This window comes from Salvelinus sp. IW2-2015, linkage group LG30, assembly GCF_002910315.2.
Source record: "Salvelinus sp. IW2-2015 linkage group LG30, ASM291031v2, whole genome shotgun sequence".
In the NCBI taxonomy this organism is placed as follows: Eukaryota; Metazoa; Chordata; class Actinopteri; order Salmoniformes; family Salmonidae; genus Salvelinus; species Salvelinus sp. IW2-2015.
The window spans coordinates 6,041,261-6,057,598 of NC_036869.1; the positions used below are offsets into that span (position 1 = coordinate 6,041,261).

Consider the following 16,338-nt stretch of genomic DNA (forward strand, 5'->3'; position numbering starts at 1 on the left):
CCTCCCAGTCTCTCTCCATGGAGCAGTTAGCTGCCCTCCTCCCAGTCTCTCTCCATGCAGCAGTTAGCGGCCCTGCTCCCAGGGGCTCTGTGTACTGGGGGAAAGACCTTCTCTCACCAGGGGCCCTGTGTACTGGGGGAAAGACCTTCTCTCAACAGGGGCTATATGTACTGTATGCTGGGGGAAAGCAAACGCTGACACCGTCCTGTCAGCACCCTCTTCACACTCCACTGTAAGCAAATTCCCTTAAAAGCAGATCGGAGTCTGATAAAACCACCAGGCAGCCCACCCTGAACAGTGTACACACACACTGAACTCAGCCATGTTTCACAAAGCTCCACACTCAGCCCATTATCAAGATAAGAGAGTGTGCTGGTCATTTAAGGCTGGGACTGGGGCTGAGGGTGCATTGCATTAGGCTGGGGGTGGACTTGAAGAAGAGAATGTCTTGTACTATCTCAGAATTCTTTCCAGCCCCAGTGACAGCCTTGCTCCTCGTCTACAGGGCCAACTGTCCACTTAAACCTTCTGTTCAGTCGCAGCCTCCACTGGCACAGCCCAGGCTCCCTGTACTAAGAGGGGCTTTAGCTGAGTTTTGGCTTGTCCCAGGCAACTTTTAGTCAACTCCTGGACGTATAAATAAGAACAATATCAGATAAGTCTCGCAGGAAGTCTATAAACATTTACATTTTCTTTCAAGTGCTGTTTATGGATATTTTATCTCCTATCTGGGAAGTTAAGAACATGGTGAAAAGAGGCGCAGGCAGGAAGATACGGGGCGGACAGTGAATCAAAACGCGCCGGGTCTGACAGCGACCACGGCCCGTTGACCATAATAGGTGCTGAGTGGGCCTGGTGGAACGGCTGCAGACCCACTCTCTGTCTGGTCCACAGGAATGCCTGAAGAGTTATGGGACGGTACCAGGGCTGAGGAGAGGGGGGTGGAGCGTGGGAGAGATAAAGAGTTGAGCTACCAAACGTATGTCTCTTATGACAGGATACCGACAGCAACCAGAGCAGGGTTCTGGCAGGGAGAAAGGCTAGAGGGAGGAGGTTTCTCTATGGGTTCTGTCGAGGCAAGGGGACCGTCTCCTTTCCTGCCAGAAAGTCAATAGTAAACTACTAAAAGAGTCTGCTCTATATTAGGAGAACAAAGCTTCCTCGATACATAAAGAGCATCGTCGTYTTCACAATCCAAATATAAAAGTTGGTAACTATTTTGTTTCACTATGAAGTTCGATAAAGCTTTGTACTGTAACTCCTTATCAGGATGATAAGCCAACAACCATCACCAACACAAATATAACACATATACTACACAGCCAAAAGTATGTGGACACCTGTTTGTCGAACATCTCATTTCAAAATGATGGGCATTAATATGGAGTTGGTCCCCCCTTTGCTGCTATAACAGCCTCCACTCTTCTGTGAAGGCTTCCACTACATGTTGGAACATTTTTGCAGGGACTTGCTTCCATTCAGCCACAAGAACATTAGTGAGGTTGGGCACTGATGTTGGGCGATTAGGCCTGGCTTGCAGTCGACGTTCCAATTCATCCCAAAGGTGTTCGATGGGGTTGAGGTCAAGCCTCTGTGCAGGTCAGTCAAGTTCTTCCACACCAATCTCGACAAAGCATTTCTATATGGACCTCGCTTTGTGCACGGGGGCATAGTCATGCTGAAACAGAAAAGGTCCTTCCCCAAACTGTTGCCACAAAGTTGGAAGCACAGAATCGTCTACAATGCCATTGTATTCTGTAGCGTTAAGATTTCCCTTCACTGGAACTAAGGGGCCTAGGCCGAACCATGAAAACAGCCCCAGACCAGTATTCCTCCTCCATCAAACTTTACAGTTGGTACTATACATTGGGGCGGGTAGCATTCTTCTGGCCCTTTTTTGTCTCTCAAAATATTGGGTCAGTGAAACTGAAACAGTTCATCTCCTGAATGGCTGGAGGCAGCAAACTATGAACTAGCTATGATTTACAACCTGATAGCAAAATGTATTAGACTATTAGACTATTAATCATGCATTGARTGCATCCATTTAATTCTGCCAACAATGCCTTACTCTACGTAATGGAATTTTCAGTCAAATGTAACTTATTTTTAAAACCTCTTATAAAGTTTGTTTTGAAGCATAAACTGCAAATGTTATATTTTAGAGCGATATTATGATTATCTGTTTTTTTCATTTCTGCAAAGTAGTTCAAACGGTGTCAGTTCTACTTTAATGTGGTTCTGGTATACATCAGTCTGTGAGACTTCCCTGTGACTTCTACAATGCTCTTAAATACAGCTAAGGCCCATTGTCAAGGACAGTAACAGTGATACAACACACTGAGAAAACAGCGACAATGGAGAGTTCAGACTCCAGACTGATACACACTCCTCTGCTGGATAATAACCACTAACGTAAAGGGAGAGGACTCAGACTGCTTCTGAGTTTAGCAGCCACAGACATACAGTGGACTGCCCTAGCATACTCAGAATAGCTTCTATCCTCTAAACCTTCAATTAGCAAAAGAAAGAAGGCTTTTCAACCAGGTAGGCTATAGTCAAACGTAATGCTCGTCTTCCCCGATGTTGTAGCAACACCTACATTTGTGAATTGGCCTTTCTGTGGAGAGGAGGGGGTGAGGGTGGATTATTTGGAGTGTTTGGGAAAGCAACCCCATCAGGAAAGAGAGCGTTCACGGTTCTTAATTGCTTTGGCAAGTGAAGAGACTAGCCTTGGGTTGGGACGCATGTAAATTCATCTGCCCCAGGTCAGTATTTAACAAGTCAAATTTTCCCATCGGGCTACTACTGGCCGCAAGACACCCCAGTAGTGGCCAATGAGGGTGGCACACCTTGGTGGTCTGATCCTGGAGGATCCTGGGTAGTTATGGACAAGGAAGGAATGCAATCTCTGTCCCCTGGCAACCTGAAATGGAGCCCCACCAATAGCCTGGCAACGTAGAATTACTCAACAATGTACAGTCTGGAGTTCTGGACTAGCGGCTCAATATTGTTCCTGGGCTGATCCTGACCAGACGACTCATATGTGTGAACAGTGTGGTCGGTACCATTTTGTCCGGTTTTTTTGTATCTGCAATTAGATGCAAAAAAAGGGCAAAGAAAAAACATTGTTCAAGCTGCCACAGATGATGATGAAGAGGTTGATTAATGCAGTTTGGCTTTTAAAATAATCAACCTCTGAGTGTGTGGTGCATTTGACATTACCCTTTAATTTAATGGGTTTTGACTCAAGACGCTTTGTTTTTGCAGCTTCATTGTAGCGCCCGTCCCCCTTTTTCTTTGCCCCTTTTGGGGCCTTTTTTTCCACCACCATATGGTGCAGGCCTTGCGGAAATAATCCACTAAAAACAACAGGCAGGCCTGCACTTAACCATTTCTTTTTTAACGCCACGAGAATGAATCGCTCCTTTGTCTAGCATTCTGCAAATGATCCAGGATAATTTCTTGTTCTCAAACTAATTAGATTAGTTCAGCGGGGTTCAGGGTTATTGCAATAAGTTGCAGAGGAATGAGGGGTAGATGACGGCGTAATCAGCCACCAACGTTCAAACTTTCCTTCCTTAATGAGCAGGTTCACGCCACCCTTCTAGAACTCTAATGGCACTTTTCTTTCAGAAGACCTCATTTCAACCACAACCTCATGTGGGGTACAAGTCAGTGTTCTTGCTGATCATAATTACCTCACGTGGTAATGTTAAACACCGCTGCGAAGTGACAGAGTGAAAAAGACGACCGACCAGAGTTTCAATTCCACTCAGCAATCAAAGAGATCATTATCTTGCTCTGCGTAATGATAAGCATCTTTTCGATGCCCTACATGTTCCAAGTTACACATGTATGATTTCCATCCTGTTCTGGGAAATAAAAAGCGGTCAAAAAGACTGTACGCCTCGAACAAAGAGCAATGGACATCCAGAGCTCAGTTACCTTGCACTGTGTAGAAAAAAGACTATACCTAACAAGAATTTAAGGGTTTAAAAAATAGAAATAAATTACTTGAAGGACAAATGGACTGAAATGGGGCACCATATACTTTAGGTTAAAGAGAAAGCTGTGGACATGAGAGAGCTACAGTAACTGGCTGACATGGCCTGAAAAAACCCGGCCCGCTGTGCCATAGAGTAGCAACAGCAGAACCAAGCCAACAAGAAATATTTATACAGACACCGGAAAACCATGAAAAATTTTCTTGTCTTTAGACTTTTAAATAAGCACTTATAGAATCATTTGGCACAGCGCGTCCTTCAAACACGTTGGCACACCATATATCACTGAGGCTTGTTCCTACAGAAGCATTGCGCTGACGACTCACCTATTTCTTAATATAATTCACAAGGATTACAAAAATCAAGGCTGCATTTAATGAGCCTAGTATTTTTGCTTCCGTCCAACAAAACTGTTATCAGAAAAGGGGTGAATTAGTTAAAACAACAGCTAATTTTTCAAGTTAAGGCCATATCTTCTTTATGTGAAACTTTTGTCCGTGTGAGTTCAGAATAGCTCAGAATAAAATTTGTGTGTTTGGGTATTCACACTATTGGTCCTGTAAAATCGCCTGTGTGTTAGAACTTCAGTCAATATTTGTGTCATTAATATCACATTAATATCATATAATACTTCAAATGTATACAAACATGACTGTAGGTCGCCTTGGATAACAGTGTCTGCTAAATGGAATATTTGATATATTGATATATTTGATATATTATAATGATTAGCCTAATTAATATATATATTTACATAATAAATATATGGGGAATTGCAAATTATGCTGACGATTACATTGCTGGAAGCTACAATCTATCTGCAATATTAAAGCTGATCTACCCACAAAAAATAAATAATGATTAGCCTACTAAAACATATCACTACCTGGACTTGTATATTTAAAAAGTAACAGGTCTCAGCACAGACATTGATCTGGATGATGGCTTCACACTCAGCACTCTGAATGGGCTCATATGACATGTCAAACAACATCCTCTATCCACCTCGCCCACACCTGATGTCCCACATTTAGCTCACGTAAATTAGAAGTACATCTAGATGCAATATTATAATAATATAACTGAAGACATTTAGCAGATGCCTTTATCCTAAGCGACTTACAGTGCATTAATTTTGCGGATGGTCCCGGGAATCTAACCCACTATGCTGGCATTGCAAGCGTAATACTCTACTAAATGAGCTACAAGCCCCTCACTTTATACAAACAGTTACCACGGTAAGAGCAGGATGGGCTTGTATAGTTGGTGTAAATTAAAATTGAAATAAGTATTTCAAATAGGCAACATTGTAATTGTTTTCTTTGGGGCTATGTTTTCTATGGCTGAGTTTAGTATGAGAATGAAATGTGAAATACATGGATCAAATGAATGCATGTTGGTTGTTAACAATAGCTCAGCTGTCTCTATGAAACACACTCCCTACCTCCCAGTACCAAGTGAAATCTTTGAGCTAAGCGCATTATAACACTAGCTCCTGTAACAGAGGTAATGGTGTTTCTTAAGTACAGAGACATTTTCAGTTTTGAGTAGTCTGGATGGAAAAGATAGCATATGTTAAACATTATACAAATCTGCTGAAATAGCAAGACCGTCATGAGAAAACCTTTCTGCAGCGTTAACAAAGAAAATGTCTCGTAATAGCTGCTCATTATCAAGTGTTTAACATGCCTATCCAGACAGAGAGAGAATGTTCTATCATGGCACACTTTTTGAGATACGGCATTTGAGTTCAACCACTGTCCAGAAGTCCAAACCCTCAACTGTGTTCACTTTCCAAACATAATGAGATTATTTAATTTCTACGCTCGTCGCTTTTGCATTATTACTCTGAAGACTAAAGTCTGCGAGTACAATAGTGCAACGCACAGAAAATAACATAATACTTGATTTGGAAATAAACAGCCTAAATGGCTGAATTCTTCTTGCGATTAAAACCAAAGACTGTAATTCTTAAATAATGTTAATGTTGCAATACTGTAGAATACTTATCAGGAGTGATAAGGTGCAAGTATTGGCTAATGACAGGCACAAGGACACACTGTTGAATGGAAGACAAATTGAGCTGTTTAGAAAAATGACAGGTGTTGGTTCACCCACTAATTAGGCTCATCTCCATAATTAATTATTCCTCTGCAGGTTCACAGCAAAGGCAAAGCAGCATTCATGTTTCATCAGTCAATACCCTGAAATGCTGTTATCTATATGTACTGCCAGTAACTTTCTCCAACCTACCCTGCAAAAGAACCTGAACTTTGTTTCTTAGTATGAATACATGTTAGGTATGAGTAAGCTATAACAACACTGTAGAAACCTACTTTATACTGTAGCAACAGCCTCCTGGAACCTTTTGTAAAGGATGAGATCATGACGATACAAACAATAAGATGAAAAACGATTAGTTGAAGCATATAGACAAGAGCAGAGTGAACGAAGAATGTTAGACGACTGGGGAACCATGAGCATGTGTGTGGCCCAGGGAGAAAAACAGTGATAGACAACATGAAGTCAATATAGACAACATGAAGTCAATATAGACAACATGAAGTCAATATGAAGTCAATATATAGACAATATTGAAGTTCAATATAGACAACATGAAGTCAATATAGGACAACATGAAGTCAAATATTGAAGTCAATAATATAGACAATATGAAGTCAATATAGACAATATGAAGTTCAAATATAGACAACATGAAGTCAATATGGACAACATGAAGTCAATATGAAGTCAATATATAGACAACATGAAGCTCAATATTAGACAACATGAAGTCAATATAGACAACATGAAGTCAATATAGACAATATGAAGTCAATATAGACAATATGAAGTCAATATAGACAACATGAAGTCAATATAGACAATATTGAAGTCAATATAGACAACATGAAGTCAATATAGACAATATGAAGTCAATATAGACAACAGAAGTCAATATAGACAATATGAAGTCAAATAGACAACATGAAGTCAATATAGACAACATGAAGTCAATATAGACCAATATGAAGTCAATATAGACAATATGAAGTCAATATAGACAACATGAAAGTCAATATAGACAATATGAAGTCAATATAGACAATATGAAGTCAATATAGACAACATGAAGTCAATATAGACAACATGAAGTCAATATAAAGACAACATGAAGTCAATATAGACAATATGAAGGCAAATAGACAACATGAAGTCAATATAGACAATATTGAAGTCAATATATAGACAACATGAAGTTAATATAGACAATATGCAAGTCAATTATAGACAATATTGAAGTCAATATATAGAAAAAAAAACAACCATAAAAAAGGGGGTTTTTAATTATAGGACAATATGAAGTCAATATAGACAACATGAAGTCAATATAGACAACATGAAGTCAATATATAGACAACATTAAGTCCATATAGACAACATTAAGTCAATATATAGACAACATGAAGTCAATATAGACAACATTAAGTCCATATAGACAACATTAAGTCCATATAGACAACATTCCACATAAGCTAAAAGAATACAGATGGTAGTGACTTAAACACCAGATCAAAATGCTGGAATATACCAAAGCTAAGAACATAAAACTGTTTAAAATAAAATGCCGAACAATACAACTCCACTACAACGAGGATCATGCTACAGTACTATAAAACATATTTTGAGAAACCCGCCTGGGACTTGGTTTCCGAAATTATAGAAATACAACATCACAATCCTAACCATTTTGGGCCCATTCACTTTGGGCCTCCACTGACTTGCCACGACTTCAAGTTACGTAAAAATAAAACACCATTCACAATATTTTTAAGCCTAATCGATGTATTATTCAAGTCACAGATAGCAGGACATAGAAGAATAGAGAGCATACATACCTCTGCCGAGCATTGGGTTAGCGCATTATCAGCACAGATTCCACAGGGAGCCAGATATCAGAGTAGAAACAACATCCAGAGTCCTTGCCCTGGTTCTTGACTGAGGTATCCTTTATTCCACGTCCATGCCGGAGATGCATTTATTCCATTGTCTTTTCTTTGGTCTTGCTGTTGTTGTTGTTGTTGTTATTATTGTTGTTGTTGTTGTTGGCAGGGTCTTTCTCAGATTTCTTAAAGGTTGTTCTCTTCTCCCACCTGTGTCTTCAGAGGAGATTACAGGTAATAGCAGTCCTGGGTTCCACCGCAGCACGAGTCACAATGCTTCTCTCTCTGCAATCACACACCGTTCAAAACAGAAAGAAAACTCACGTAAAAATCAAGGAAGCACAAAAAAGCTAAATCAACACCATATGTTCTTTAAAGCCTACATGTATCTAAAAACGTATCCCACAAATGCACATCAAACATGCAAGTAGACCTCAAAAGTAGTATATATTTTTTAAAGCTTGGAAGCTGGAACGAGTTAAAAAGTTATAAAAGTTAGGAAGACCATACAGACCGACATCTTGCATTCCATGTGATTTCGAGAGAAAGAACAATGATCAGTAAAAACACAATTAACGACGTGGTCATTAGAAATCAGAGTCAGTCCTGCGCCGTGTTAGCAGCAAGCAGCAGGCATCATCAAACTGCCGGTCTGTCGGACTCATGAATGAATAGGAGCTCTAACGGTACGACAGGCCCTCTGGCAATCCAAATTGGAAACAGGAAAACAAACATTATCGGGGGAACACTATTTTCCCCCTTCTTCTTGACGAGTCATCCTGTCCAACCTGTCTGAGACAATGTAATGGCCTATGCTGTGCCCACTACAGCCGGCCTAGACCACACAGARGCAGAGAGGAACACTAAACCACAATGAGAGAAGGAAAAACACTGAAAAATAATGGAGGAAAGAAAGAACACACACTGATAGACAGACACTTAGAAACGAGCTAACACATCATAAACTGAGAGGCAAAACTGACTCGTCAGTGTTCCAGAGAGGAGAGGGGACGGACCACGTTTTTAGCAAACTCTTTTCCTAATCAATGGGTATATCTGTCTCTTGGTGATGGGTAGGGAATTTCAATACTGGCTATCCCCAAAGMGCACTATGGAAATCCTAAGATACAGTAAATAGACACACACACACTCTCTTTATAAGTATGGTGTAGAACAGAGGGTAGGGTACTTGTGTGGCTGGGGCAAATAAAGGGAAATTCCTGACCTAAACCTACACAAAATGTCTACCCGACACAGATAGCAGGACTCTTGATTTATCCCAAATATGAAACAGCAAGTGTCTAGTCCTACATCATTACACCTTGTAAACCACACCTCAAGCCACTGCTGCATACAGAGCCCAGTGCAAGCCTTGCCTGACGACTCACCCTGAATTTAATTCCGCTGCTCTATCGATCACTACATAAATTCAGTCGGAAACTGCCATCCTAGAAGTCGTTTGTGTGACTTCAAATTTGGTTAGTGCTATCCGGGATCCTTGGGACATCCCTACCCCTAAACCCTAACCTTAACTCCTACCCTTACCCTAACCTTAACCATAACCCTTACCTAACCCTCACCCTAACCTTAACCCTGCATTTCCCAAACAGGGACCTCAGGACCCCAAGGGGTGCACGTTTTGGTTTTTGCCCTAACACTACACAGCTGATTCAAATGATCAAAGCTAGATAATTAGTTGATTCCCTCCCAGGGAAATCGTCTGGGAGGGGGGCAAATCCAGACTCATGGTGGAGAAGAAATGTCAGTTGGCCAGAGCCATGTGGAGGTGTAGCCAGGCAAGTACAAGCCACCCCCATCCACATGGCTGGAGGGGACACATTGAGGAGCTTTTCCACTGGGGAAACCTTTATTTGTAGTTAAAGTACTGACTTGCGTTAACAGGTGAACATGTCGCAGAGCCCTATTAGCCTATAGAACAAAGCCTACTTTCTAGTCTTTTAAGAGGTTGTTGTTCAGAATATATGGAATTTTGAGAAAAAAAGATCTGTTAAATACAACGGTTGTGTGAAAAACATGAACTGTCACGTCTTGCATCAGCAACTGACAGTGAGAAGGACTTTTTAAAACAAATAAAAAGAGAAAAAGTAGCTGTATCAACAACTATTGCTTATACATACTCCTACCCTGGTTCCATTTTCCCACAAATCTGGAAAACAAACTATTTGCTTACCAGGGTGAATCTAAGGTGCTATTAAAAGTTTTTAAGGCTACCATTTACTGTCTGTCCTCTCTAAGTAAACTTTAGAATCACGTCAAATGGTTTAAGAAAATCGAAAGTTTCCTGCCTCTCCTGGTTGCATGTATCAAACCACCAGGGAAGGTGTCTAGCCATTTGCAAAAGCATGAAAATGTTTTTAACCCTAAAAGCACCAACATATGTTTTGCTTAAACACACTAAATTAGTAATGATTGCAAAGAGTTGTGCTAGGTATATTTGAAATGTAAATGCAAAGAGCCACTGTCTGTCAAGCAGTAACACTTTTTATTTTATGAACCTTTTCTAACACAAGTAAGTGGTTCTAATTCTCAAACAAATAAGCTTTATTTTAAGGGTTTCGAAATTCTAACAAAATGTACCCTTGTTGGCACTTTTCGGTTAAAGAGACAGGCCATAGTGTTCCATAGACACCAACGTGAGAACATACATGTGAGTAGGCCTTTATTCATGGTAAATCTAAGCTTCCTTTGTCTATTTAAGTGCATGGACATGAGGGGAGTAACCTACACAACCTGTTCCAGGGTCAAAAATGACTATACAGATGTCATACAGTATGTCGGATTTTCAGTTTCAATYTGTTTTCATTGAGATACAACTGCCTCCAGAAAAAGCTGAAACATTGCTGAATTGCAATGAAGGATGTCTGGGTCGACCAAACAAATCTAAACCTTAATGTATCACAATTGTACCTCATTTCTGTAGTAGCCTGCGTGTCATATTACATGATCATCTTTGATGTCTACAATTTTACAAGGAGCCATGCGCCGTTTTTATCTGCTCTTGGTTTCTCATGTCCTTTACGATTCAAGACATTACCAGTTTCTATATTATATGTAACTTTTTTTTATTTCATGAGGCCTCAAAATATTTTATTTTCATTAATAATGAATTATTAAGCAGCACCTACGTGGTGAATCTGGTACAAAGATACACCGCGAAGTGAAAGGCTGGCCTCACAGCGATTCGAAAAAATCTCCCTAAAAGTAGTTGTGAAAACTCTAAAGCCATGTATAACAAATGCAAACCCCCCACTGTTGCTTTCTCATACCAACGAGACCCAAATTCATCTGTCAGCCGTAAAGTTCCTAACTATACAAGAGTTGATCTATTGCATACCCCCCTCCAAAGAACTCACAGATGGGAATCCATTTACATTTCAAATATACCTAGCACAATTCAGCAGTCACTTCAAACAGCTCTTATCAAACTAACCATGTGGATCTTTCTTTCACTTTTGAAAGAAACACTCCCTGTATAGAGTACCACAGAATACTCATGATAAGTAATTTTATTTTCCATAATCCTCTAATAAAAGCAAAAGTAAAATCTTCTTAGAAAATTAGGCTAGAGTGGCTGCTTACATCAATGGATTGTGTGACAAAACATTGTACAGTGTAAACCTAATTAATTAACGGTTTACCAAGTGCTTCACGTATCAGATTTAATACATACAAGGCTACAGTGAGGACAAAGTCTACTTTTAYAAGTGGATTTTTGCAACCAGATGTTTTGATGCATATTATTTATAATAAATACTATTTATGCATGTGTGTGTTAACACTATTAAGGCAGAAATAATTTGTCTATAAGACATACAGGTGTCCAAATAACTAAACTATTGTTAAACACAGACTGTTGTTGAGACTATGTTTCAGCTTAACCTTTCTCCCCTCTGAATGATGAAAAGCATTTATTTGCTTTGGCCACATCATTAACAAACTTTCACTGACAAGAAAGAGGGCTTTCATAGACAGAAGGTGTATCATTTCCAGACCCATGTTGGCGTGTAGGAAGGTTGGTTTCACAGTTTACAGGAAAGAGTATGAGTCCTCTACTGGAACCAACAGGGGAATTTTGTGTCATAACAATGTAACTACAAACAAGAGCCTAAGTGAAGTTGAAAATCGGGTGATTTAGAGTTGTGCTCATAGATGATCTTAGATCTTACCAACTGAAAAATAGTCAGTTTAGATCGACAGAAACATTGTCTAAATGTTAAACGTTATGCTTTTGAAAAAGTCAATACCTTTAGGGGGTTATTTGCTACTATGTACATGGTTATAATGTAACTATCAAGCATACACACTGAGAATATGTAACTGTTTTACACTACCAGTAACAAAGTTGTACATGCCTCTGAAAGTAGCCCTTTGCACCAAGAGTAGAGGAGTAGCTGACCAAAATATCTCACCTCCTCATAAAAGTAATAGGGCAGGTATAAGTAATAAGGCAGAATTATATTATATTTATAACACTTGTAGCAAAACATAATGAAAAGCTATGCTGAGTTTCTGCAAAAGTGAACTGCTTCATCAAGATGCCCAGTCATGCTGCTCTAAACTTTCTGAATTTCCACAGACACACACACACTGCACCTCTGTGTCATCTCCTTTGAGATGTAGCCTAATCCCCTGAAATGGAAAATATATTTAAGACTTTTGAGAAATGACTCACTTTTTTTTAGGAGGAATTAACAAGTGATTGGTCATTGATAAAGTTACAAGCACGTTGTTACATTTCTTGTTTTGTAACAAAGTTAGTAGATGACTTGAACATTCTAAAAACCAAAAACTTAGAACTTCGAAGGTTACGAATAACATGTGGAACGTTTAGAAAATAGGCTACTGGTGAAATCTTATGGATGTGCATTTTATTGTAATTAGTTGAAATATTCTTCTGACCCAAGTGTGTTGCCATGCCTACGCATTTTCTTATCTTTGAGGAACATTGCCGTTAACGGAAAGTTGAGTGGGAAACTTAACTCAGTTCTCGACATGAATGAATCATTAAACATCAAAATACACTTCAAAATATATACAAAGTTTCAGAAGCCGAAAAAAATACATTGTAACTTAACATACTCTCTACCATGCTCTCAAATACGAACAATGAAAACAGAAATACGCGATGCGCCAAATAAAATCCTCGTCTTATTAGTGTGTTTGTGTGACTTAGATCACAGATATTCTCAAGACCATAACTATCTGTCTCCAACACCTATCCAGAATGCGTCGCGCCTTTACAAGAATGCTACAACATCTGAAATCGAATTAATAAATGAAATTGGAAGGGAAAAGTAAGCCACAAACCTACTGATCGGAACTCATGTTATTCTCCCTTGTCTCAATATTTACACCCTCTATTACGGCTACTGCTTCTACCAAGTAGCCCATTTCAATTTCTCACGCGTTTGACCCAACAAAACCTACATGCCATGTGAAATCCGAGAAGCCCTGCTGGGTTTTTTTTTACAGCAAAGTAGCTCACTACTGATTCACGAAATCCCTTAGTTATTACATAACATTCTCTAAAAGCGATCCGCATTCTGGAACTACTGTAATTTCACATTGTTCGCCTCCGTACTCGTAACGTGCATTGATTCGCTTTGTCCTTACCTGTTGATTAAATTGCAATAGTCTTTGCAGTCTGAAAGATGGTGGAGCTTTGGCGTAAGCCATGAACCGTCTTTGTGCTGTTTGTTTGTTGATCTCGGGGTAGCCTACTATTTCTTTTTTGTTAGAGGGGATATAATATTTCGAATCTCGCCTGTGCACGTGGAATCAGGGTGACTGTGTATAATATTTAAAACGCTCGAGTCTGGATGGAAAAGGAGGGTTAGTTTGCAGTGATCCCAGTTCTTTATCAGAAATGTTATCGCTTGACAGGACCTCAGACTCCAAGCATTACGTCAGTTTCAAGACACCAACACTATTAATATCAAGAAGCCCTTGCGGAGGAAAGCGCCACCCCAGACCGGTCGTTCTTAAAGGGACAGATGCATCCCTGATCCTCACTACCAAGCTATAACGCAATAATAACAAGTGAACAGTTTATCCACTTCATCTTAATATTTGAAATGGCCTAATATTAATCGTATATGATCCCTATATTGATATATGGTTGGCTTAATGTCGATTTAGTGTGAATATAGGTATGTTTAACAGAAAATCTGCTCTGATACAAAATATTATGTTCATTAGACCTAGGTATTTCTGAATTATGTTATGGGTATATTTTATTGCTATGAAAGTTGGAAATCATGACATAAAGTTGCACAACTTTACTATTCTGTGTATGATAGACATTATTTTCTTTAGTCGAGAAATCATCACAATTCCAACAAATCACAAGACTGTGGTTATTGAAATGTCCAAGACTAAGCGTAGATTATATACATTTTTCCAGACTGAAATTAAGATTTATACACTATGATAACACAATTGATTTGATCCTTTAATCTCGCAATGGCCTTACTGATGTCAGGGATAATATTAGGTTGTGCTGAGTTAATCTATTCTATTAAGTTTTATTCACCATTTCTTTTAAAAGTAGGGTATCAAAAAGATCCTACTGGCTGCTCTATATTGCACCTTCCATTCTCATAATGTTGGCACTATTATAAGTGAAGAGTTTATATTCTACCGGGGTTTAAGGGGATAACATTTTTACTTTTTCTTCGTAGAAAAAGTATCTCTAGCATGTTGCGTAAGCTTCTACATGCACACAAAAAGCCACACTTGAAGAAATATGAAAATACTCCCATTATTGCCTCTTCATTAAAAACTCATGATCAATCAATCTAGTTTGTTCCAGTAMACAGGGTTTCCATATCACCATAAATGCCATCCTAACCTGAGGACTCCAGCATCTCTAGCAGCTTAATAGATCATAAGTAATGCTTTATTAAAAAGGAGATACAAAACAGTGTAAAGGTGGGAGATCTGTCTAAATGTATACTACAGATGTGAAATGCACTTTATTACACTGAAATGCACCTTTTTACACTAAAATACACTTTTTCAACACTGAAATGCACTTTTTTACACTGAAATTCACTTTTTTACACTTTTCCTCTCAGTGAAAAATATAATAGAGCACATTTGTTAACAAAGAACTAACGTAATTTAGACATGCATYAAGTTCATTTTGTTTATAGATTGTAAATACAAAACTGGAATGCATACTAAGTTGCAAATTGAAAATGAAGTTGCTGATGAAAGACATAAGGGACGTTTTGAGATAAATGATATGTGAATAATAACAATAATAATAATAATAATAACGATAGTAATACTACTACTAATGATAATAATAATTATGTTTTAAATACATTTACCAACACACTCTATAAAAAAAAATTAKGTTTCTTTCACTCTTTGAGATATGCAACAAGCTTGTTTAAAAACAAAATCAAAGAAATGTATGAGTTTGGTTAGTAGCTCAAATGGCAAAAGAGAARGCAAACACCATATTCATATCTTATAGGATTGTCTCTAGCAAACSATTAACCATCCACATGATCAGAACTAAAGCACAATGCATCAGAATACCCAAATGGACTTAAAAAGTTATACTCTTAATTCCTTCAAACAAGTTGAAATATGACATCTGTTGTTAAGGTACTCACTCTGAACCAATATAACTGTAAGCCTGAGGGAAGAAATAAAGAATAGATATACATTTAATTTTAAAGCACAACAGTCTTCCCTTACAAGCTGTTGCTTTGTTTCACCACAGAGTGAGCAGTCCCTGGCAAAAACACTCCCAGGCATCGTTCAAGTTTTATTTAACACAAGCAGTCTTGAGGGAAAATCAGGTTTTAAACCGCATTTTGAAACTTTGAGCTTTTACCAAAGAAAGTAACATGCACAGTGTGTGTGTATGTATGTGTGTGTGTTGGTGTGGTGTGTTGTGTGTGTGTGTGGTTGGTGTGTGTGTGTGTGTGTGTGTGGTGTGTGTGTGTGTTGGTGTTGTGTGTGTGTGTGTGTGTGGTGGTGTGTGTGCGTGCGTGCGTGCGTGCGTGCGTGCGTGCGTGCTGCGGTGCGGTGCGAGTGCAGTTCGTGGGCAGATAAGACGTGTAAGAATGTGTTGGTGAGAATGTGTGGGGTATTTGTGTGTAGAATCTTTGCCTGTGTGTGTACTTATGTGCAAACTCTTTTCAAAGTTGGTTCAATGTGTTTACAAAAGGGGATTCAAATTCAATCTTCTCATTGCGTGGTTTCGATTGTTCACATTGAAGGTGGAATATGGGTTTTCTAGGTTAGGAAACAATGGACGAGTTATACTGAAGAAATCACACAGCAGACTTTGCCTGACTCTTTCCACAGGCTTTCCATATTCCCCTCTTTTTTCCCTCTTCGGTTAAGAC

At 39.0% G+C, this 16,338-nt stretch overlaps 1 protein-coding gene across 2 annotated transcripts in view; it reads right to left on the reverse strand.

Annotated features, from left to right (window-relative positions):
• Positions 1-13,872, reverse strand: part of trps1 (trichorhinophalangeal syndrome I) — a 193,509-nt gene extending 179,637 nt beyond the window's left edge. The window contains exons 1-2 of one of the 2 annotated variants that reach the window (XM_023974705.2): positions 13,586-13,872; positions 7,907-8,236 (exon numbers count right to left, since the gene is read on the reverse strand). In XM_023974705.2, coding sequence (XP_023830473.1) covers positions 7,907-7,919 — 13 coding nt within the window. In that variant the 5' untranslated portion in view covers positions 7,920-8,236; positions 13,586-13,872. Of the gene's footprint in view, positions 1-7,906; positions 8,237-13,279; positions 13,374-13,585 lie in introns of those variants that run through there. The other variant, XM_070436229.1, reaches the window with a different exon arrangement.
• Positions 13,873-16,338: the final 2,466 nt, after the last annotated feature.